Consider the following 25,798-nt stretch of genomic DNA (forward strand, 5'->3'; position numbering starts at 1 on the left):
TTACCGGTTCCTCCTCTGCTTGAGGTCTTTTTCGTTTTGGAGGGGGTCGACCCCTCCATAATGTCCAGTCCTTGATCAAGTTTGTCTTCGGAGGTTCCTCATGTCGACGTAACAGCCCTTGATGCGTTGTTCGTCCTTGCCGGCTTCGTCGTTCCTCCTGGTCTTCCAGCCGCTTGCTGGCACGAGACCGTGGCGCCAAGTCCTCTCTCCGGCATCCGAAGGTTCCCTGGGGAGTCACAATATATATGGCATGAAAATGCTACACAAATAGCTTAAGCCAGTTAGACCAATTTTCAATTGGAAGGATAGCCCAGGTTATAAACTGGCAAAATACGTAGCCACACAACTATCACATGAATTACAGTTACACCATTTTTATAATGTAGAAGAATTATGTTATCCATAATATTAAGCGCATAGAAATGAACAAAAACGTTAGATTGTGTTCCTTCAAAATCGTGAACATGTACACAAATATATCTAGTGTTGAAGTAAAGAACTTGATAAAAGAAATATCCTCAATAATGACAATCGAATACTTGTATTAGAAAAGCAGGAATTGGAAACCCTGTTAAATACTGTCCTTGAACATAACTGCTTGCAATTGAATGACCAGTTTTACAAACAGGATGAAGGTTTGGCAATGGGAGCACCTACATCAGATATTTTAGCAGAAACCTTCATACAACATCTGCAACGTAAGAAATTATCAGAATCCTAGATAAACACCAGATTATCAATACTGTAGATATGTTAATGACATATGAATTATATATGACACACTTCTTATATAGAAAACACCAATAGTGAATTCAGTTCCATACACCGAAGCATAAAGTTTACCATGGAGAAAGAAGTACACCATACCTTAAATTACCTAAATTTAACCATTACTAATGACCATAAAAAGCTAACATTTGGCATATATAGGAAACATAACAGTACTGCCCTATTCATATATAATGATTCCTGTCACCCAAGTGAACATAAAAGATTGACTAAAATATTTGATTAACCATATGACTACATACCCAGTTACCCATGAAAATAAGATGGTGAAACTAAACACTATAAATGAGATACTAGCCAACAATCACTACTGATGACTCATAACCAGTACAACACAAAACCAACACATCAATCCTAAAAATCTACAAAATAAAACAAAAGACAAATGGACCACCTTCAAATATCATGGCCCCGAAACAAGATTAATTACAGAATTATTAAAAAATTCCAATTTAATAATGTTTATAACTACTAAGGTTATAAAAATTACTTAAAACTGACAAATGAAGTGATATATATATATATATATATATATATGTATATATGTGGTAGAGTCATTAAGTTCTTGGAATGTGGTTTTATTGCATCATATTACAAGGTATTCACATACACTTGCACAGATCCACATCAGCCATCAAAATAGTTGCCGTTGGCCGCTATGCAAACATGCCAACGTTGATATAATTGCCGAAAACATTGCTGAAACATATTGGCAGGAAATTCCCGTACGGTGTCTCTTGTGGCAATGACCACCTCCTCGGACGACTGAAATCTATGATCACGTAGCTTTGCTTTCAAGTGGTGAAAGAGAAAGAAATCGCATGTTGCGAGATCAGGTGAGTATGGAGAGTATGGCAAAATGGTAACCTGTTGACTTGTCAGTTCCTCTTGGACAAGAACAGAGCAATATGGAGGGGCATTGTCATGTAGCAACAGCCAATTTTTCCTACGCCTAATGTTTTGCTAGGGGATTTGCCTAGTTTTTGGCAGAACTTGATGTTTGCCCATTGTTCAAAATGCCACATTTTCAATTTCCGCCACTTGCATTTAACTGCAGTTCACAATAGAGGTCGTAGTTCTACTTACACTGTTTGCACACGACTGCCTCCTGCTGTGATGAGAGATGAACCGACAGGGCATCATATTGTGCCTCAACCTATCCACTGTAGTGCACTGAAATGACACTTTGTGGCCATTCCACGAACTTATTGACTGTGGTAGTATATATGGGGCACGTGGTAGAGTAGTTGGTTGAGGGGCTATGCTACAAGCTGGAAGGTTGTGGGTTCAAGTGCCGATGAGGTCATTGGATTTTTTCAGTTGACCTAATCCTTCCAGCTGCACTATGGCCCTGGGGTTGACTCAGCCTCTAACAGAAATGAGTACCAGGAATTAATTACATAATTTTCCTGGGGGTAAAATGCGGCCGGCACATAAGACTGACAACCTTACCGCCATCTTTGAGCCGATTTCTAGATATTGTGTGTACTTGCTCAGCTTGCTCTTTGACCTTGAAAATATTCCTCTGAATCACTAGTGAACTTCTACCAGGCTACATGGCACCAGATCCCAGAAGATAATATCTTTCAGATTTATCCTTCTCAGAATATCTCTTGTAGATTGAACAAACAATTTCATTGTTCCTGTCACTGGTTGAACGACTGCTCTTTTTGGATTGTTGTTCAGGGTCTGTGATAAGGCACTGTGACATTCACTGAAGGGCATCAAGGAAGTTAATGAAAAATTTGATATTTAAAAATGATTTCAGAATTTGATCTGTTGATTTGATTATTGTGTTTTATTCATTAGTTAACTGGTTCCGTCGTGAGCCTGGTCGAACAGAGTCCACCAGTAGTTACGATGACAGTGCTTCTCCAGTTGAAGGTGGCTTCATACGTCAAGCTTCACTGCACCATTCTTACAGCAAAAGTTTACACAAGACTGGTAGTAGGTAAGTATTATGATCAAAATCTTGTTATAATCTCATTTTAAAAAAGCCCACATGTATTTTAGAAAAGAAGTTTTATTGAGAAGTTACAAATGCTTACAGATTGTGGTCTTCAGGGCTCTGACCCTGTGTAATTTTGTAGGAGCATGGTTCAGTCTTGAACAGAGGCAACATGTTCCTCTCAGACATCAGTGTCCACTTACAAGACTATATGTTATCACAACCTAGAAGACAATCTGAATACTCACTACCATAAGTTACAAATGGTCTGTGTATGCATCAGGAGTAGAGAAAACAAAGATATGAACATAAAACTTTGGTAGGGGTGTCTCTTGTATGTACAACTGGAAGAACAAATAATCTGCACTATTGCACAGATGTAGCATGCTATTAATATATTTGTGTCTTTCTTTTGTCAGCAGTCACATGGGCCAAACATTACAAAAAGCTAAGAAGCGAATGGAAGATCATTTCAACAAATTTGGTTTTGGGAAAATGAAGAAGAAAGATGGGAGTGTGGAAGAAAATTCAGGGAGCTGTGAGTTTCTTTCTAAATCGAAATTATTTAAGCACCCCAGTAAAGAGTAGAAAATATAATCAGATACGATTTAAGAAAGGTAAAGCTATCCCTGCAACAAGCCATGGAGGCCCATAGGGCTGTGAGATGTCAGGGCTTCCACATTTTCTAGACAGTTGGCTCACAGATGACGATATTGTCAGCCTTATGCACCGGCCGCATTTTACTCACAGGTGTATTCCTGGTACTCATTCCTGTTAGAGGCTGAGTCTACCCCAGGTCTATATTGCAGCTGGAAGGATTAGGTCAATTGAAAATCCAGTGACCTCATTGGGATTCAAACTCATGACTTCCTGGCTTGTAGCATAGTGCCTCGGCCAACTATGCTAGCGCGTGCCCCCTCAGATAAGACTTGGTATATGTAAATGTAAAGAAGTTGATGATTTATTTAAACCGTCTTGCAGTGCATACACTCATCTATCTCCTTCTCTCACTCGCACTACATGTTTCGGCATAATAATGCCATCTTCAGGTGCTTACTCATCCACGCCAAACTAGTTCATTGCATGCCTTGTCCTCACATTAAAATAACTAAAATATATATCTATCATATATATTGACAAATGTCGAATGTTAAAAATATTAAAATTGTTCAGGATTCCACATCGCTACGTCGCACCTCACTACGCCAATCACGCCCATTCTCCTCTGTTGGAGCCCTCCTTCACTATTGTGTGTGTGTTGTGCTTTTGTTGTGTCTTGCTCCTGTGACTGCGTGTGTTATACTGTTGGGCCTGCTGGGTATGTGTGTGTGTGTGTTCTGTCTTCGTTTTGAGTGAAACTCACTGTGACTGCGTGTGTTATACTGTTGGGCCTGCTGGGTATGTGNAAAAGCACAACACACACACAATAGTGAAGGAGTGCTCCAACAGAGGAGAATGGGCGTGATTGGCGTAGTGAGGTGCGACGTAGCGATGTGGAATCCTGAACAATTTTAATATTTTTAACGTTCGACATTTGTCAATATATATGATAGATATATATTTTAGTTATTTTAATGTGAGGACAAGGAATGCAATGAACTAGTTTGGCGTGGATGAGTAAGCACCTGAAGATGGCATTATTATGCCGAAACATGTAGTGCGAGTGAGAGAAGGAGATAGATGAGTGTATGCACTGCAAGACGGTTTAAATAAATCATGGACTTAAATCAGTGCAACAGGACGCTAAAATATAACATTAGTAAAGAAGTTGCATGAGCATCTTTTTATTTTGTGTTTTCTCTGCTTGTCATTGTCTCAGTTGGTCTGTCCTCTATTACCAGTCCAGTGTATGCACTGTTAGTTCTGTTTCAACTCTTTCCAAACAATTTATGATCATGATTATGGTGTCATAAGCATCAGAAGCATGGTACAGTGTACTTTGTAATGTCTGATGATTCTCTGTCCATTTATAGCATAATGTCGTGCAGGAGATCTCATTAATTCAAAATCAGAGGGATATCTATCAGATGTTTTCAAATTGTTTGATCTTCAGTACAGATAATACTTGTTGTGTGTGTTGTAGAATGTACTTAATGATGCACTGTATTAGTCCATTAAATATACATGGCCATGACATTAGCCTCTTCAGATCCACTTTTCCTTCTACAGGCATTATGTATGGTAGATGAGTTGGCTGTCACAAAGAGACAGATTGCTTTCCAAATGTTTAAGGTGATTAAGTGAAGAACTTAGTTTCAAATTCAGGAAGGTTCATTAAGTCATCAGACATTTTTACACTATATGCTGAGTTTATTAAAATTCATAATTTATATTTTACTACTCACAAGGACTAAGTGATGATTCTGAAGTAAAGTTGATCACATTAAATGAAGTCAAAAACATATTGTGGCATGTCTAACCGTTGCTGGGCAACGGGAGGTGGAACGAGTTACCACGACCCTTCATAAACAGTCGGTTGCCAGGTCATGCAGCAGTAAGGAAACCAGTGTTTCTCCATGCTGTGCCAAGGAGAGCCGAAGGGAGCTGAGCTGAGCCAAGCTGAAGCACGCTGCTTGCTATGCAGCAATAAAAAACTCTTGGCAGCGTTGCCCAGCAACACCTGTAAACACGGTGATTACGCAACAGGGAAGTGAGGTGCATTTTCCACTGTGTGGCTGAGGGTTTATAAGAGAACTGGAATGCCTAAGGAGTCAGTTGAATGGTAGCAGTTGCTGAGTTCAGTTGTAGCGAGTGAATCATGAAGACGACCGGAACGTGTGATTAGAGGTGATGGTGTGAGATGGAATTGGGAGTTTGTAATACAGTGACACTGGTATAGCTCCTGCATTGTCCTGTGAATAAGTGAACACTATTGAAAATAGAGTGAATAGATTATTGTGTAGGGTTTATAAATTGGGTAAACCTGCAACTGTGTTATAATTAATTGCAGTTACGATTTGTAGGTTGTTAAATAAACCAATTAAAAATCTGAATGGCATCTTTAGAGACAAAACACGTTACATTTGGTGTCAGAAGTGGTTTACAAACTTAAACATGCCACAATTTGAACTGAAAACTGAAGTGTGTGTTTACAGTGTTGCCATATGAAAATGGAACAAATATTCGAAATACTGAAAGAGATGAAGGCCGACCAAGCGAAGGCAGAGGCCAAAAGGAAGACAGACAAAGACGATTTCATGGCAAAATTAGACGCCAACCAACAAAAAGCGGAGATTGGCCACAAGGCATTGCTGGCCAGATTGGAGGATGACAGACAGCCCAACCGAAGAGCACTGAAGGAAATGATGGAGGAGATGATGGACATCAACCAAGCCAGAATAGATATAAAGCTTAAGGAGCTTACGAAAAGAATTGAAAAAACACAAAGGGAACTACAATCAGTGGAAAGTGTCCCTCTGCGCGCAGACAAATAAACTCCAGGAAAACCTGACAAAAACTATAATGAAACCTGCACAGCAATTGATGTAGCCAAATGCGAGTTCCAGGCCCGGTTGCATGAGACAAGACAGATGAGGGCCGAGCAGGGAAACACATCAACTGTTCTAACGGGCACAGCTCAGCCACTGAAATTGAACGGGAATTCAACGTGGAGTGTGTTCCAGCTACAGTTCGAGATCATAGAGGAACACAACCAATGGTCGGACAGTGAAAAATCAACATACCTGATCACCACTCTGAAGGGCCCGCAGAAGTGCTACCCAGCATTCCGACAAATACAACTTACGAGGATACCCTTCAAGCACTAGATGACCGTTTCGGGGACCCACACTTTGCAGCTGCTTACCACTGCCAATTAAGAGCAAGGACACAGAAACCTGGAGAATCCCTGCAAGACTTTGCCACGGCCATTGAACTGCTTTCCCATCGTGTCTACCCCAATCTGCCTGCAGACCACATAGGAAGAGAAGCAGGACAAGCTTTCACATACAGAAAACAAGATGCTGACATAAAGATTCAGCTACTACTGGGAGGGGAGAAGACACTAAACAAAGTCCTCCGACAAGCACTAGAGCTGCAGTCAGTACTGGTAGCAGCCAGACCTCATGAAGGTAGCACCAAGACATACCCGAAGCTCCAATCATCCCCCACCCAACGAAGACATGCACAACAGTCAAGATGCTGGAACTGTGAAGAGCTGGGTCACTTTGAGAGCAATTGCCACTATGGCAGAGGAGCTGGAAATAGAGAGCACCGGGACCAAAAAGACGGACCACCAAGAAATAAACGGGAAACGCTGGGGAGATCAGAGTGGCAACCCAGTAATAACAGTGAATCAAGCTGGAGAAATGACCAACTGGTGGAAAACGAGCAATGGTCAGCGGTGAGGGGCGGATGCGGGCATATGCACTAAGGCCCCCACACTATGCACTCACTGACATCATGGAAAAGCCAACACCAGTCTGGACATCCAGGGATGGGTCGGTGATAAGCTGTGCCAGGTGACAGTGGACACTGGAGCATACGTCACGGTAGTAAGGCCGGAAAGACAACCAAACCCAGATTTCACGCTGCAGACCATGTCTGGAGGATCCCTACCTATCGTGAAAGAAGTTCTGTTGACCCTTACCTTGGGGCGCCGACCACTAACAATGTGGGTTTCCATCATGAATATCACCGATGAGCTCATCTTGAGACTGGACATACTGCACGCCTATAATGTGTCTGTGGACATAGGGCGCCAAACTCTTCATCTGGCAGAAGAAGAAATATCGTTACGGAGTCCAGGGGCAGGATCCCATCCTTCCAGCTTAGTAGTGGCAAAGGACCATGTGATACCCGCACAGAGCGAGGGAATAGTGATGGCTAGAATTGAGAATCATCTGGGAGTAAAAAGTGGTCTAGTAGAACCAAGCCAGCATGCCCATCTGCCTGATGGAATCTACATAGCCAGGACCCTAGTTCAGAACTGTCAGGAAGTACCAGTGAGGGTCATGAATGCTACCCACAGGGACCAAAAGCTCAGGAGAGGATCTACTCTGGCACACTGTGAGCCAGTAACACTGGTGACTTTGCCCAATGTGGGGCAGGCACCAGCACCAGGCCTAAAACCGAAATTAGCAGACGTGACCACAGCGGCCAAGCCACACCTAAACACGAGAGAATTTCAAGAGTTAGAGGAACTCATGGCCAAGTACGCGGATATCTTTGTGAGGGACAATGAAGATTATGGAAGGACAAACAACGTATATCACTGCATAGTCACAGGAGACTCCTGACCAATTCGACAGCCACCGAGGAGAGTACCCCTGGCAAAACAAGCAGAAATAAAAGAAATGCTTGACAACATGCGAGAACAGGGGGTTATAGAAGAATCGGACAGCCCATGGTCGTCCCCGGTCGTTTTGGTCAGAAAAAAGAATGGGGAAGTCTGTTTCTGTGTGGACTACAGGAAGCTGAATGACGTCACCAAGAAAGATTGTTTTCCACTACCCCAGATTGACGACACCCTGGACACGCTGGCTGGAGCCAAATGGTTTTCCACTCCCGATTTAAAGCATGGCTATCAATTATGCAACATGGAAGCGAGGCGCATTTTCTGCTGTCTGGCTGAGGGTTTATAAGAGAACTGGAATGCCTAAAGAGTCGGTTGAATTGTAGCAGTTGCCGAGTTCAGTTGTAGCAAGTGAATTGTGAAGACGACCGGAACGTGTGATTAGAGGCGATAGTGTGAGAAGGAATTGGGAGTGTGTAATACAGTGACCCTGGTATAGCTCCTGTATTGTACTCTGAATAAGTGAAGATTATTTATGATAGAGTGAATAGATTACAAGTATTGTGTAGGGTTTATAAATTGGGTAAACCCGCAACTGTGTTATAATTAATTGTAGTTACAATTTGTAGGTTGTTAAGTAAACCAATTAACAATCCGAACATCATCTTTAGAGCCAAAAACATTCCAGTATCTTTCCAGATTGATAATTTTATTGACTTTGAATTTGAATTGATGAGATTTTGCTGTGTCCTGAAAAAGGTGTCTTTATAATCTAACACAACTGCTATACATTTTACTTTCATATAGCATTGAACTTTTCTTTTTCAAAACACAACGTTTCGGAGACTGGATTCTGTCCCTGTCGTCAGGTAAAACCGACTCAGTTGGGTCCAATAAATATAACAAGCCCCTATCTTTGGAGATAGCCAGCATTACAGTCAAGATTTAGGCTGTCTGTGGGTAGAAGTTGGCCATATAAAACTTGAAGTTCTCATGGAGACTGAAAATAATAAGAGACTCCTGGGTATCGAGCAGTGTCAAAAAACAACAGAAGTCTGATGTTTGGGTAGATTATACAAATTACAGGCAGGAGAAACGGCTTTCTTGCTTCAGATGACAGAAGATATTCACACCAAGAGTGAAGCATCAACATTCAGACATGACTTCTGATGGGTTACCCTAACTTGACTTCCCAGATTAAGCAACAGTGAGCTGGAGGGTAATGAGATCAGTTTATACGTAACTCCACTCACCATCTGTCCTGAAGGTGGGGCTTCAATGATATAATAACATATATGACCAACATTGTTTCCCCATCACTGCATTCCATGATGATGCAGTGTGGACATAATACTCCCAGTTAATGTGGAAGTTCTGCTGAGATTGTTTTATAGTAAGTTGGACAATTTACTACCATCCTAATTTATTCTGTGTTTTATGGTTTATAGATTTCAGTCGCCGCAACTCATTAGAGCTGGGAGATCACTCTCGTGAATCAGAATTTGTGGTACTGAAAGAACGGAAACTAGTGCCAGTTTTGCCAGTGTACAATGGTATGCTGAGGTTTTCCTTTTTGCTGGAAACGTGTCAGCCTGGTTCTGTGCCTGATCCCCATTTGTTAGCTGCAACACTTGACTTGGTAAGTGGAGTATGTTGTCTTGCATTTATTTACTCTTATGTTCATCACTACTGTGAAGTTGTCCCAGTGGCACTGAACACAATCGAGGGTTTAGATGTTCTGAGAAGGACCTATATCTATATACACGTATTAGCATTGTTGTGATTATTCAGAGTTCTGTGGACACACTTTAATATGTTGCTGGTGAGATAATATGGAGCAGAATATGTAAATGAAATGTTCAATTCATCAATCTTGTCCAGTTATATTTTGTGACTTTTTAAGAAAATGAAATAACTGTCCATTCTTGAATACAATTGGTTTTTACATTTAGTTACAATGAATAAAAATCAGTTCTGAAGGTAATAACTCTTTTCAATTTGAAGTTTACATTGTGTTAATGCACACATCTCATAATGTAGTGGGGGGACCTGCACGTACTCATAGTTCTACTTATTTCTTCACCTGAACTACTCAAATTACCTTTTCCAGCTTGCATGCTTTGAAGTGATGCCAGAAGTTCCTGATATGAAGCAGTAGTCTAGATTGCCTCCATATGTCTGTAGCATGCCACTGATTAGGTTATAGCAAGCATCTACTGCTGCATCATAAATATTTTCTTTGCTTCATCCCTGTGAGATATAATAAAGTGGGTTTAGAGTAGGAGAATGAAAAGATTAAACTACCAGCCCCCTCCATGGCTGATCTCTGTGTCCAGAAAACAGCTATTCAACCAATTATACTCTTGTTGCGTCTACATGCTGTCATGAACATTAAGGGGTACATCCTCCAATATAGAGGAAGTGTTCTTTAAAGAAATTCAGCATATTGGATTGCATCACTGATTTGCTATCACATATGGTCCAGTTATGTAATCATGTTTGATTCTGGCCAAAAATGCACAGCATCTTTGTTGAAATGAAGAGCATCTAGTACCATCTGGGTTCACCAGTGCCTATTTGTGTAGGATGTGGAGACTGTTTACTGCATTACATCTGAATGTTGCCTTATCAATTCACAATATGAGTATACTGCAGGGAATGTCAGGTTCATGTACAGTTTTGTGTAGAAGCCATTGACAGACCTGCAGGCAAAACTCTTGTAGAAATTGTACATGAAAAAGATCCAGTTGGTTCTCATGCAGTGTGTGCCAAACAGAACTTTCAGAGAGGCATGTTTCATACATGACCTGACAAATTGTAGAGGCTGGGTTGGCATGTACAACATCAAACAGTTCCTCTTCATTCTGCACATTGTGTCTGCCATTGTCATTATGTGCTGGTGGCATGCATGCACTTGTTTCCCTCAGGCTGTGGTGTACTGTTGCAAATACTTATCTGTTGGGTTGCTTTCAGTCTGGATACCATCAGTCTACTCCCTCAACAAAGCTCTAGCATTTTCATCACAAAAAATATACAGGAAATGCATAGTGGTATAGTCTTCATTAGTAAATCATGCCATCTTGTTTTGCTGCTGTCTTATCTTTGCCAGTGGATGTAATGTGAGAGATCATAAACAAATGCAGCATAAGCTCCATCTTATGATACTGTGAAAGTTCCACCATGTGATCATGGAAGAAAAATTCAAGATCTAAAGTTTGAAATGCCATAATTCTGAAATGGTGGCAACTGTACAAGTGGTTGTTTAATGGGAGTGTGATTCTCTGAGTTGTAACTCTGTGCATTTTGGAGACAGCCCAAAGTTCCTCCAAAACTTTGGGCTCTGCTCAAACTACATGCTGTTGCAACCTAAAACACCATACTCTTTATATGAGGGGTGGAACTTTAATAGTGGCATCTATTTATTTACAACTGATACAAAATAGATGCATGTTTCAAAGTTTTACTGTTCTTCAATGTAGTCTCCAGCGTTGTGTACAACATGTTGCCAGTGATGTGGAAGTTGTAGGATACCTTTAGCAGCGCCTGTTGTGTTGGTAGTTCGAATGGAGCGGTCTACTGGCTGAAGAATCTTTGGAACAGATCTGAAATGAATACCACAAAGTGGTTCCTTCATCTTAGGAATAAAGTCGAAGTCACAAGGGCTTAAGTTCGGGTAGTATGGTGGATGGTACAGCACTTTCCAGCCACAGCTTGCGCTGCATGCGGCTGAGCATTGTCCTGCAAAATGATGTGTGGGTTCTGCAAAAAGTGTCAATGCTTCTTTCTCAAAGCTGGTCGCAGGTTGTGTTCCAAAAATGAAGAGTAATACTGTGCATTGGCGGTCTGCTGTCTGGGAACAGTATGTGTTAGGATATCGCCATCACAGTCGTTCATGAGAATCACCATAACTTTGCTGGGGTTCTGACGAACTTTTGATTTTCGTTGTGACCCGTAATGACGCCATTTGTTCAATTGGCGTTTCATTTGTGGCTCGTATGATTTGGCCCATGTCTCATCCATCTTAATAATATGGCGTAAGAAAGCCTCTCCTTCGCACTCATAGCGCTCCAAGTGGTTACGAGCAGCATTGTATCGTAGCCATTTCTGCATTTCCGTCAGATCATGTGGAACCCATCGTGATGCAATTTTTCTCATACCCAGGCATTCCTTCAGAATGTGAAGCACAGTCGTATGTGCTAATCCTGTCTCTCAGGCCAGCTCATGAATTGTATGGCATCAATCACTCTCCAATAACGCGGAAAGAACATATACTTCTTCTTCACTGACACTAGGACGATCTGGCCGACGCATGTCTGCCACATTTTGGTGTCCCTCGTTGAAGGCTTTTACCCACCTTGCCACTGTTCTGTAAGGCAATGCAGGTTCCCCGCAAGCCTCTTGAAGACCTTGATGACACTGTTGTGCTGTACGGCCTCTGGCACATTCAATCTTTATCCAACTCCATTGTTCCTGTTTTGGAAATATTGTGACAACACTACAATAGACCGCCAGCTAACACAAGGCTCTGTTCTTCTTGTCACTGCGAATGCACGTGATGTGGGAAGGGAGAGTCCATTTGCTCTGAGGTAAGGTAGGTATGTAACTAACGTGTGGTATAAGTGACATTATTTGGTTCTGTTGCATGGCGTCTCTACAGCAGTGTTGCCACTATTAAAGTTCCAACCCTCGTAGTCACTGCCATGAGAACCTCAGTTCCAGCTGTTTGTTTGCATTTTACATTCAAAATTACCTTCCTGACAATGCCATAATTTTAACCATATAAATTTGAATCATTCTGTGTTCATAGACTGAATGCTTCATTCACATCTGCCAAAGAAAGAACTTTGGGAATAGGAAAAAATAACGGGCATCCATTATGAACTTGAGTTCACATTAAGCTGTATGCCTTGTGTGCCAACCATGATTCTCATGATCACCCTATCAGTGGGCATAAGACAGTAACCCCCCAAGAAATGGATTATCTGCCTTGACCTAGGGCTAGACATTTCAATCAACACTGAGCACATAAACAAACAACCATATTATAAAGAAACCAACAACAATGTTCCTTATTTGCATGGTGTCATTTGTGAAATTCTGCTCAAATCAAAAATTGAATTATGTGATCTTAAAATTTTTAGCGTGTTTTCAATGTTGAATTGACTACTTGGCGTGTTTCTGCCTTGGCCTCTCTTCATACAAAGGAAAGCAATAATGGATATTGTTATCAAAATATAACAACAGAAACAAATATTCTTTGTTTAGATTAATATGAACTTTGCCTTAAATTGTAAACACATATTCAAGATAACTAAGACAAATTTCCAAGTTGGTGACTGTATGGTTGTACTTTATTCCCAGATTACCTCTCCTAAGTGTGTATAATAGTTGAGTAAGGTCTGAGATTCGGAAGTCCCTTTTCGGTTGTGACTTTCAAATTGTTATGCCAAATGCTATTAGATCAATTGTGGAGGTTAAGGAATGTGTATTTGAATAATTTAGCTGGGAATCAGAACACCAGAAGTATACCAAAGCAAGGAGGTGAAGAGAGGTGAAAGGTTATGATCATTTTTCAGGAGGCTGTTTAACCCTTCAAGCCCAAATTAAATGGCTGCATATAAATGTAAAACTGCTGGAACTTCTATGGTCTGCTTCTTACTTGTTTCTTGCTTGGCTTACTCTTCAACCCTGAATATGGCAGCAATATGTTTCTCCAAAACGTTGATGGACATCTGCCAGACTGCAAGGTGTTACATTGTAGAAATTGAATATTTTATATATGGGCTGGCAGTAAGTCCATGTTTCTTGCAGTTGCACAGGAATGTTCAGAATCTTTTCTCAGCATGACACAATTCAGAATGTGACACTATTCACTGCAGTTGTACAAAGTTTTGTAGTGTAGTTTGTGCATGAACGGCATAATAGGCCTTGACTCTTCATTTGTGGACCAGTGCACTGAGTGTTTTAATATCAGACTGTTCAGTGAATTTTCTGCAAAATTACATATTCTGCTTATATTACCACTTACTGCTGCATTCTGGTCATAAACCAGAGAAATGATGTCTATTGTATGTCACTTCTGAATTTATTGTGGGGCCTATTCCATCAGGTCCATAATGAGAGGGAAGTTAATATTAGAGTCAATTTTACCGACTACACAACATATTTTTATTATTATTACACTACATGTTTCGACCTCAAGAGGTCATCCTCAGGTGTACGAACACAGCTGCATAATTACATGCAATGATATTTGTCTTTTCACTTATTCGATCCTGTATCCTCTCACAAAACACAAGTTAAAATATTATTTAAATAATTGAAAATAATATTTTAACTTGTGTTTTGTGAGAGGATACAGGATCGAATAAGTGAAAAGACAAATATCATTGCATGTAATTATGCAGCTGTGTTCGTACACCTGAGGATGACCTCTTGAGGTCGAAACATGTAGTGTAATGATAATAAAAATATGTTGTGTGGTCGGTAAAATTGACTCTAATATTAATTAAATACACAACAGGATGCAAGAAACAATTATAGAGAGGGAAGTTTCTGCTTTAATTTCCAGGCTTTTCCATATTGTTGCACGTGTCCATTTGGTCATTCTTGCCTTTAGGCTATTGTAGTCTTCAGTGACTGCAAGGTTCATGGTATTTCCAGATTTGTCTCTGATGTTCCTTCAAGCTGGTGGAGGTTGAATATAGGTGGGGATGTATCACCCTACACTTCAGTGTTTGTTGTAAATGCTGTATTTTTACTCTTTGTCCCTCCATTTCTTATGCTTTTCTTTCTCATGCTCCTGGGTTGTTTCTGAAGAAAATGGCTTCCTTGTAATTTCTCTTCAGAATCAGTTCAAAAAACAGTTCTATTATGTTAGTGCTTTCCAAATAACCTAAATGCTATTATGTTGCTGGTAGTCTCTGAAAAACTGATCACATATGCTTTTTGTAATTTTATTACAAGAATGCATACAGTTCCCCTTTTTTGAACACCAGTCCCACATTTTTATGTTTTGACTGCCCTGGGATTTAATCCAGGCCTCAGAGTTAAGAGCTGAGTGACTAACCTTGTAATATAGCATAATATCACATGATGGATATGCTTGTATCCACATTTGTTTGTCTACAATTTTAGTGTCAGAAATTAATTTACCCCATTTTAAAAATGGTCAGACTAAGTCAGAAAATTTGATAGCATATCACTACATGCAATGATTCCTCATATATTTAAAGCCAGCATAGAGGAACAATCTGTAATCTTCATAGGATGTTCCACATGGATAGGGATAATGATAATGAAGTATGCATAACTGGGAATAGTTCCTTTCTTAATTGTTTAAATTTAAGGCATTTCAGCATTTTGTTCTAGAAAAGTTTGCTGATTTCACCGGATTCTTGTATTAGGTCTAACAGTTCCTCTGCTTTGCACGTGTTCAGATGCCTCTGTTTTAAGAACTAAAATTTGTGACAGTGGTGCCGGAATACAAATACTGTTTCCATGCATTATCCAGCATACTGTTTTTGTTTAAAACAACATTTCAGAGACTGGATTCTGTCTCCATATTCAGGTGAAACTTACTATGTTTGGCCCAATCAATAGAGCTAGTCCCTAACTCCAAATGGGTCCAAATTAGGTTTTTCCTGATGACAGAAACAGAATGCAGTCTCTAAAGTGCTGTGTTTTAAATAAAAGCAGGATGATGGATGAAGTCCAGAAGCATAACATTTGTGTATCTAAAGTGCTTGTCTTAGTTACCTCCTACGATATGTCTGCATTAGTCTAGAATAAGGGAAGGTTGAGATATCGTTTAAATTCATTTTTAACTTTCAGCCACATGCACCAGTTGTGTCAAGAGCTGCCCTTTTTCTGGAATGTTCCTACTTTGTACATTGCTGCAACAAGGGGCAGTGGCCAAATTGGATGAAATTGAATTTCCCTATATTTAGACCATCAGGGCCACTATCTAACAGAGGAGCTCCCTCAGGATTGCGACGTACTCACATTCTGCAGCGTACAGCTGGAAAGATGTTCCATCAGTGGGCAGAGGTAGGTAATTGAAACTGGCTTGCAATTTGTATAGAAAATATTACTGTATTGTTGGAGTTTTCGTGTTCAAGGCTTCCTGGGATGACAGTGCCTGCACATCTAATTATAATCATGGTGTCTCAGGGTCAGGTCTTAACCATGGACTGTCTATGCTCTTTCAGATAATCTGTGAATATTCCAAATCTATTCATACTAAACTTTCAATAGTACTTCCACACATTAATGACTAGACATGGGATTTGAATTGGTAATTAGATTTATTGAACACACAAAACTTGCAAATACAAATAATTGTAAATTTATTGCTAATGTATATGCTTAACTAAACACTACAGGACACTCAAAGTGTTTTCAGTTTGCTATGTCCTCACATTCCTATTGCTTGGTAGTGGCTTTCAACATTGTGGATTCCTACATCTAGGTATTCCTATTGATCTCTTTCCTTCTGGCTTTCTCACCAAAATCCTTTGTGCATTGCTGTTCCCCCCATGCATGCCACATGGTCAAATGTACTGGAAATGACTGATTTTTCTGATTTCCCCTAGCTTCTCTGAAACATTTTTTCTCTTGGATAAAAATGTAAATATGTATTATGATAATCTTTGTGTATGGTTCTTGAATTCACATGTAGGAGAGACACACACAGCGAAGAAAAGGGTTCATTACTGCAACTCTTCAATAAGAACACATCAGAAGTGTAAAACTCATATTTCAATAACTTGACTGTATTTGCACTCCCCCCACATAAAAAGAAACAGATAATTTGACACCTTCTAGTCATTTTGATTTTGCAACTTTAGTTAATGTATGAAAGTAGACCCGAAAATGTCACCTTTATGCAAGAATCCACCAGATCTGAAATGTTATAAATCTGAGTGAATGCGCAAGCCTGCATGCACTTGTAGGTGTATGACGAGGGTAAGTTCATTTCAGATGAAATCTTTGGAACATGTTTGAATGAAGAAAGCAGCCTTCTGGGATGTGGCACTGTGTAGATATTGTGTTAACCAACATTTCGGAGGAATGTATTGCTTACATCTGCTCACACTGGTTCTTTGCTTGCGGATTTTCTTCTTTTTTCTTCTACCCTGAAAATGGAAGCTATACGTTCCTCCGAAACATCGGTTAAAACTATCTACATGGCCCCATATCCAAAAAGACTGCTTTCTTCATAGTCACCGCCGTGAAAACCTCAAATCTTACATATCTGAATGAATCCATACTGGTGAGTGAGGCCTACTGATCAATCGAAAGTTATATCTGCAGTTGTGGATTGCAAGTGGAAAACTTAAAATTCTGTCTATTCAGTTGGATCTCGGTGAAGTAGATTCTGAGGTTCTGGGGGGAGGGGGTGAATGTTAGCTCAGAACGTTGAGTGCCTGGATTTGTTATTACGAGTGTTGCACCACTAATACCTGCTATCAGATTTTAGATATTAAGGTGTCATTTATCAGTTCTTGAAGTGACATTTTTCATTAATAGAATTTGTAACAAACTATATGGTGCAATCCAAAAGTTCCTGAAATTTGAATTTTGTGCGTGAATGGTTATGAGTACATCGAAATACTGCTAGGTGTCTCCCCACACACCCTTCTTGAATCAGTGTGGGAAGTGGCGTCGAATTGAGTGGTTGGGTTTTTTGTTGGTGAACGTATTTCCATTGTTGCGTTTCTGTGAGTTTGCGGTTTTGCGTTGGCTAACCTGAGAGAGCAGCATGTCTGTATAAAGTTTTGTTTCAAACTTGGGAAAACCGCTGCAGAAATGCACCAAATGTTGAAGCAAGCTTTTGGTGACAACAGTTTAGGCCAGACACAAACTTACGACTGGTATAAGTGTTTCAAAAATGGCTGAACATCGACTGATGATGATCATTCGGGATGGCCGTCAACTGGCACCACACCAGAAAATGTCATGAAAGTTAGAGATCTGATTCTGCAAGATCATAGACTGACCATCCAAGACCTCTGTAAGACCTTGGGACTAAGTTATGGTACTTGTAAACGAATTTTGTCAGAGGAACTGAACATGAGGAGGATTGCGGCAAAGTTTGTGCCACGACTGCTGCAAAATGAACAGAAGCAGCATCACTTGGAAGTCTGCAGGGAACTTCAACAACAGCTTCAAGAGGATCCAAACTTTCTTTCGAAGGTTGTCACTGGTGATGAAAGTTGGGTTTATGGCTATGACGCTGAAAGTAAGGAGCAATCATAGCAATGGAAGAGCCCTTTTTCACCTTGGCCAAAAAAAGCTCGACAAGTCAAGAGCAACATTAAGTCCATGTTGATCTGTTTTTTTGATATTGACAGGATTGTTCATAAGGAGTTTGTCCCTCCTGGTCAGACAGACAATAAAGAGTTCTGTCCCGATGTTCTGAGGCGTTTGAACGAGGACATGAGGAGAAAACGTCCAGAGAAGTGGCGCACGAACGACTGGATACTGCACCATGATAACACACGACCGCATACGGCTTACGGCTTGTGCAGGAATTTTTGGCTAAAAACAAGATGGCAGTTGTTCCCCACCCACTGTACTCACCAGACTCAGCTCCATGTGACTTCTATCTCTTCCCCAAGATGAAACTCAAGTTGAAGGGGCGAAGAATTGAGACAGTTGAAGAAATTCAAGTGGAAACACAGACGGTACTAAACACTCTGACAAAGAAAGACTTCCAGGATGCATTTCAAAAGAGGCAGACATGCTGGGATCGGTGCACGCACCCCCAAGGGGACTACTTTGAAGGTGATGGTGCAGGATAAGATCCAGGTAAGACGTAATAGTTTTTTATTAATATATCTTGGGAACTTTTGGATTGCACCACGTATTTACATATTGTTATGTGACCTGAGCTTGGAGAGGTGGTGGATGTGCACCCCAAGTTTTCAGGATATTCGATTTCACAACCCCCCTCCCCTGTTGGATTGCAGATTGTTCTTGGACCATTTAGCCCCTGCTGCTGATCATGTGGTCCAGAATAATTACCCATGAATAAGTGTTGTGGAATTTGTGTGTTCACCTGGAGAAACAAAGCGTATGGTGTTGAAATGATGTTAGTTTTGTACTGGCAGAGATAAGAGAGGATGCAATGTGAGAAGAGTGAAGTGGTATACCTGTACAAGGAAGGAATGGTAGACTAGAGAAGCTGACAACTATATCGTATATGGCTATGGACAGATATTAGTTACTCCAAAATGATACAGATGGCAACTTGTGCCTGAAGTGGAACTGAAAATGAAACCTGCACTGCAGGTGGTGTTGGGGTAGTTAAATAACAAGTGCTGGACAAGAAGTAAAAAATTACATCTGCTCCAGTGAAGATGAACTTGAAGAAGGGCTTAACTGCCTACCAGGAAGAAAGGGTGAAATAAATAATATAAAGACCAGCCAGAGCAAATGCACAGGAACAGACACGCTAGACAGGCAGCTGTAGGGCTTTGTGGTAGCAGTTCAATGTCTACGTGAGCATGATATCATGCTGCAGGTGACGCTGCAAGACAAACACACCAATCAACTCAACGTAGATATGAATTAACTGAAACCTGACCTGATGTGGAGGTGAGACAATGTGACTTGGAAATGACCCATCAGGACTTCAAGACATAGTCACTGGCAGTAGAAGTTCAAAATAGATGTGGAGGTGGCAGAAACATATTGACCATGGCTGATGTGTTGAAACTGCCAAAGATTCATGGATCCAGGTTCTGGAAAGTGAGGCCATGGCTGATCAGAATGGTAAGGCAGCTCCTGAGAAGGACAAGCATCTACAGACCATTCTGCAGGGGCCAGAGTGAAACGTGAGGATGTCGTTTAGGTTAGTGAAGGGCCACTGTGGAGACAATCAGCTTTCAGCGGCTTACCAATCACAACTAAAAGTCCTGGCCCAAGTGAGTGGTGGACATGAGTTTGCAGCTCTTGTTGAGCAGTTGGCCCACTGTGTTCATCTAAGATTACCCAAGGACTAAATCCAGAGGGAGGCAGTCACTATGTTCATTGATGGAATGAAAAATTGGGTCTTGAAACCGTGAGGTCCCTCAGTATATTCTATAACAAAGCCATAATCTAGAGGGTGCAAAGACGGTAGTTGTACTTCTTGAGAAGGAATGACGGTCCACATTCTGGCAGTATGTAAAAATCAGTTGTGTTAGAAAAGACTTACTGCAGACGTGTAGTGGGGTAGGTCAACTGGGACTCAGGATACGAGCAACAGACAGCTTGAAGAGGGACAGCTGACATCATCACTCTTATCACCTTGCTTTGCACTGGACATTCCAACCAAGAGGAGCATCATCAGCCCAATTGCCTACGGCTGGATAGCGGACCAGCCATGCCATGTGGTCATGACACCTAGGCATTTGTGATCACTGCCAGTTCTCACACCACTTCAGGACCACTGCAGGAAGCCTAGTGGGCCCATACATTCTGCAGATGGCGTTCAAGGAGACCCTGTCTGTTTTGAAGAAAACGCTGCTGGAGCTCACTCAGGGGTTGATCATATTTTCAATCTAGATGTTCATTGCAAAGCTCATAGATGAGCTCTTCCTTCGATATGATATCCTATAAGTTTTCAAAGCAGATCTTAAAGAGAGACAGGCTGTGAATGGGTCAAAAAAATGTCGTTATGGCATCAGGGAACCTGACCACAGCACTCCCTCTTGAAGCTTGCCACTGATGAGTTGATCCCACCTGGGTGATGACGGCAACTCCGCAGCTGGTGGGATGCCTGGCGATGTTGGAGAGCCAACTGGAACGGCGTTTGAAGATTACATACACAAGAGTCTGTGCATGACAAGGATGTTGGTAAATGCTTGATGAAAAGGAGCAGTGTCTGAATTATGAATGTGTGTGACTTCCCCATGTTGGTTAAAGGCATCGCCCTGATCTGCATCTATCTGATCAAGTTTGCTATGCAATGAACAGTTTGCAAAACAGAACTCCAGGGACTCAGTGAACATCTGCATGAAATGGTGTTCAGCACCAGAAGGAAACTTGGCACAGGTGACAACTGACTGTTGGGGAATTAGTCTTGAATGCCGCTAAATTTTCGCAATGAAATCAATGGATATTGGTGGTCTATTTAAGTTTACCACAGTGTCAATTACTGTGATGCCTGTGCGATCAGTCTGCCCCAGTGTAGACAGCCATTAGCCTAGCAGGCTAATGTAGACAGGATTTTAATGGATATGCAGTGATAAAGGGTAGAGTCCTTGGTCTTCACCGATTGTGCTCATCATGCATGAATAGGAACATAGAGCTGTGGTTTCGTGTGGAGTACCAATGGCCAAACGACATAACAAAGAATTTCTTCCTGCTACCAAGAATAGATGATACCTTGGATATGCTTGTCATAGCCAAATGGTTCTTGACACCAGATTTGGAGAGTGGCTACTTGCAGGTTAGCCTGTACCACAGTGACGAGGAGAAGACGTCTTTATCTACAGTTTAGGTGTTGTGGCACTCAACACTTATATCTGTAGGCCTAGCAACTTTTGAGACTCGTGTAATAATTCCTGGCCTTGTGTACCTGGATGATAGGATTGATGTCGGCTGAAAATGCCGCGAACTGAACTGCCTACCCCTTATGTCTGTTGTAAGAGAGTCTGGACTTGTCAGTTCCACCCATAGGTGCAAATTATCTTCTACGCATGTGCCATTATATTGTGACTGAGCTTTTTCTAGTACAGCTGTGGCATCCGTTGAAAGAGAAAAACTAGGTCAGGATGATCCGTTATCTACTGGCTTTCAGTTGTTCATAGCTCTAATGGCAGACATCTCCACGTCAACAGCCCAGCTCACAGAAGAGGCACACACCTTGGGTTGATACTCTCATAAATGCAGAAGGCCCAGGAATTTATATTAGCTTACTACAGGGAGACCGTATCCAAGAACTGCTTTGTGACCTCATGGAATTCTTCGTCTATTGTGAACCCACTGGAAGGTCAGCATTAAGGTCTATGCCATTTTTTAATACTGACATTTTTTTTTCTATATTCTTAGGGGCTGCTGCCAAACCTATTTCAGACCATACTATTTATGTTTTTTCTTCATACTTTGAGCACCAAGTGATGAGTAGTTTACTGAAACCTACTTTCTTCATTTGCATACTTTATGTAGTATCAGACAAGTTGGAAGGGCATATTATTTAGTATCAACGCTTACTTGAATATAATAAACGCTGAATTAAGCATTAAAGAGCTCTGATATTTCTGATTATCAGAAACTGTATTATTTCATTCAGGCACTTGGGTCAAGACTGGAAGAGATGGTGCAAGAAGACAAACAACATGTTGGCAATATTGTGTCCATGGTGACAGAAGAATGTCGACAGAAAGAGCTTCTTATGGAAGATGAAGAGGAAGACTTCTTGGATGAAGGTAGGAAAGATCAGTATATCACAGATTGTGTAGAATCATTATATGCTATTTGTTGTGTGTTAGTTCAGATAAAATGTTAAGCTTGTTCAAGTGTTGAAAATCTGAGAACGTGATGTTTATAGGAATTCAAAAGAAACTTCCTATCTCAGTTTTGGGTATAATTGATCAAGATCGCAGTCTTAACGACAAATTTCAGTGTTGTGTGTCCCAAAAGTACCCATCTTAGTAACCATTTATTAAGAAGTGTTGTTCAGTAATAACAAAAAAGTCATATATTCGTTGAAAAAATCAGAATTATCGAAAGAATTAAGAATAGCCAAATAAAAACTATGAGTAGCTGGAGTCTAGAACTCCAGAGGGAACATTAGACAGTTGGATGAGAGAAGAAGTCAGATTATGTTTATATGCACCACAGAAAATGACACAGGGATTCAAAGGAAGAACAGACTCTGTGAAAACAGTTACCTAGTTAATTTTGGTAAAATTGATTCCACCAAAATCATGGTGTAAGTATGTGCCCATAAAGGTGGTAATTCTCAAGTTATTTAACGAACTATTTGACATACATGGTGTGTCCAGGATCCATTAGGCATCATTTGTTTAAATTTTGCCCTGCAATGCCATCTGTTGGTGAGTTGTGGCGATAAGATTCTTGAAGTTTCAGCTGTGGCCGTCTATAATTTCAAAACGCGAGCCTTGCTGCATCATGTGTTCTGACCTTGAATGTAACAGTACTGTTCTGACACTCATCGGAAAATGACAGTTGAACAGAGAGCCAACATCAAATTTTGTTTGAAGTTAGGCAACACAGCCGGAGAAGCTTATGAAATGATGAAAATTGTGTATGGTAGAGATTGTTTGAGTCGCTCGAACATTTTACGATGGCATCCTATATTTCGTGATGGCAGGGAGGACATTGAAGATGCTCCACATACATCAAAGCCGAGAACAAGTTGCACTGAAGGAAATGTGGAAAAAGTGACCAGACCAAAATCCTTGCATCAGACAGATGTGGTTCTGCAAGACTCATCGAGGATCTTTTGGGAATACCAAAAAGTACTGTGCATCAAATTTTCACCAAGGATTTGGACAAATGGAAGGTCTGTGCTCAGTTTGTATTACACGCTCTGTCAGGCGATGAAAAACATGCCAGAGTAGAACACTGCAAAGACATGTTATGGTCGGCCCAAAGTGATACAAAATTTACAAAATCGATCGTTACTGGTGATGAGACATGGTGTTTTCAATATGAGCCTCTCACAAAGCGGCAGAGTGTAGCGTGGTTGAGCCCAAAGAAGCCAAAACCAAAGAAAGTTCACATGCAAAAGAGTCGCGTAAAGACACCGCTAACCGTTTTTTCCATCCCAAAGGAATCATTCACAAGGAAATATCTGCCAGAAGGTCAAACAGTGAATTCTGATTATTGTCTTGGAGTCCTCAATCGTTTGTGGGCGAGAATTCTTTGAATTAGACCTTAATATCGAGAGCAAGGTTCCTGGTCGCTCCTCCACGACAATGCCCCACTCCACAAATCGAAGATCATGCACAATTTTTTGGCCAGAAAAGGGATCACAGTCCTTGTTCATCCTCCATATTTGCCAGATTTGGCTCCAGCAGATTTCTGGTTGTTCCCAAAAGTTAAGTTGCCAATGAAAGGAGACCATCACGACACCATCCAGGACATCCAAAGGGAATGTACCAGGATCGGAGGTGGATGTTTCAATGTGGGATATGCGAAATTAACACTGGAGATGAATTTGCAACTGGTTTCAGTGCAACAGCAAAACATTTTCCTGAAAATATACACAAATTCATTGAGAGTAATGAGTACACTGATGAACTACAAAATTGTGACTAAAGATTACTGTAGTACAAGCAGCTTCCAAATAAATGGCTGGATATTAAAAAGCACCCAGGAAAATATATATAAATATTAACAAAGCAGTGGTGGCACTGTTACTGTATTCCAGTAAGATGCAATCACAAGCAGGAACCATTGTGCATTGGTAGAAGTTTCAAGCGCATCAACATGAAATCTGTTCCTGTGGTCTACATAGACAATACCAGTGCTTGAACAGCATCCAATATTTTTTCTTGCTACTTTGAAAGTGAAGTTATGCCATCAGTAAGACACCATTTGCATTCCAGAATATTTGAAGAAATTTCTTTGTTTCTGTTGGATCACTGCAAAGCCAATGCTCCTGCTGCTGTCCTGAAATCACAAGATGGAAAGATCAGAGTTATATTTCTGCCAAAAGATGTCACTACACTGATTCAACTAATGGACCCTGGTATCATTGGGCATTCAGATTCTATTGTTGTGGTATGCTACGCGGTGTTGTAAATTCTGAATTGCAAATTATGGGATTCTTAATTCCAGTAATGCTAAAGGATGTTGAATACATAGTTGATTTAGCTTTCAGTGACGTTATATCAGCTACTATAGCAAACTACTAGAAACGATGTCTTAGTAGAGAGTAAAGTAATAACCAAGCCCAGTAGACCACTGTACGTTGCGGTGCAAGGGCTGAGAAGGCCCACCCTTTATAAATTCTTTCATTCAAGGTAATGATTCCATTAAGGTAGATGTACAAACACTTCTTATGCATCATCTCTTGTGAGGAGGACAACACAACTTTTGTAAAAGTGGGAAGATTGATGAACTTGGAGCCAGTGACACAGGAAAGTGCTCGAATACATTACTGAAGTGATAACATTGCTAGAATAACAGAGTGGTAGTTAAACACTTGTTTGCTACCATCGGCCAGTATTAAGCACAGTACTCTGAAAGATGCAGTCATCAATTCATACAACTTAACCCGTTGCCGTGGTTCGTCGTGTATGTTTCGTCAGGGATTTAAATCGTCTGGGGGGGTTCGGCGTGTATGTTTCGTCCAGCTGCACACCTATGTTATAACGCCCATAATAATTGATGGTTTTGCTGTAGATTGTTAGATTTTTCGCTGGCCTGTTGTCACAAGAACAGAGTATACTAAGCCAACGAGTTTAGCTGAGATAAGTCATTGTTACATATGCCTGTCTTGCAGCAAAGTTCCTGTGGCTCTTGCTAGCGGTTTCACCGCTATGAATGTCGTTTATTCTTTGCTACGAAGTTATAAACAGGAGAGACGTGATGTGATGTGTTTATAATATGATATTGCCCCGAGCTGGCCACACTGACACACTCAAATGGCATTCTTAGAAGAGGGTTGTCCAAAATTTTATTCTTGTAAAATCGATTGCTTTCGCACAGTACATAGCACCCATTTCTTAGAAAAACGCCACAATTTAAGGCAGAACACTGTGGTCACCCCCTGAGACGATACGGATGTGTGTGGGGGAGGGAAAAGTACTCATTATCGCTCCAGTTGACGCCATTTTATCGTACTGACCTTGGTGGTCGTTTCGAGG

The 25,798-nt window shown here is 40.8% G+C and overlaps 1 protein-coding gene across 1 annotated transcript in view; it reads left to right on the top strand.

Annotated features, from left to right (window-relative positions):
• Positions 1 to 25,798, top strand: part of LOC111869153 (protein unc-80 homolog) — a gene marked incomplete in the record, with an annotated part of 381,072 nt that overhangs the window by 165,623 nt on the left and 189,651 nt on the right. Inside the window, 5 exon segments of the mRNA XM_033753297.1 lie at positions 2,599 to 2,740; positions 3,157 to 3,275; positions 9,419 to 9,609; positions 15,804 to 16,019; positions 22,252 to 22,387. Coding sequence (XP_033609188.1) covers positions 2,599 to 2,740; positions 3,157 to 3,275; positions 9,419 to 9,609; positions 15,804 to 16,019; positions 22,252 to 22,387 — 804 coding nt within the window.

The sequence above is a fragment of the Cryptotermes secundus genome, unplaced genomic scaffold (genome assembly GCF_002891405.2).
Source record: "Cryptotermes secundus unplaced genomic scaffold, Csec_1.0 scaffold821, whole genome shotgun sequence".
NCBI classification, from domain to species: Eukaryota; Metazoa; Arthropoda; class Insecta; order Blattodea; family Kalotermitidae; genus Cryptotermes; species Cryptotermes secundus.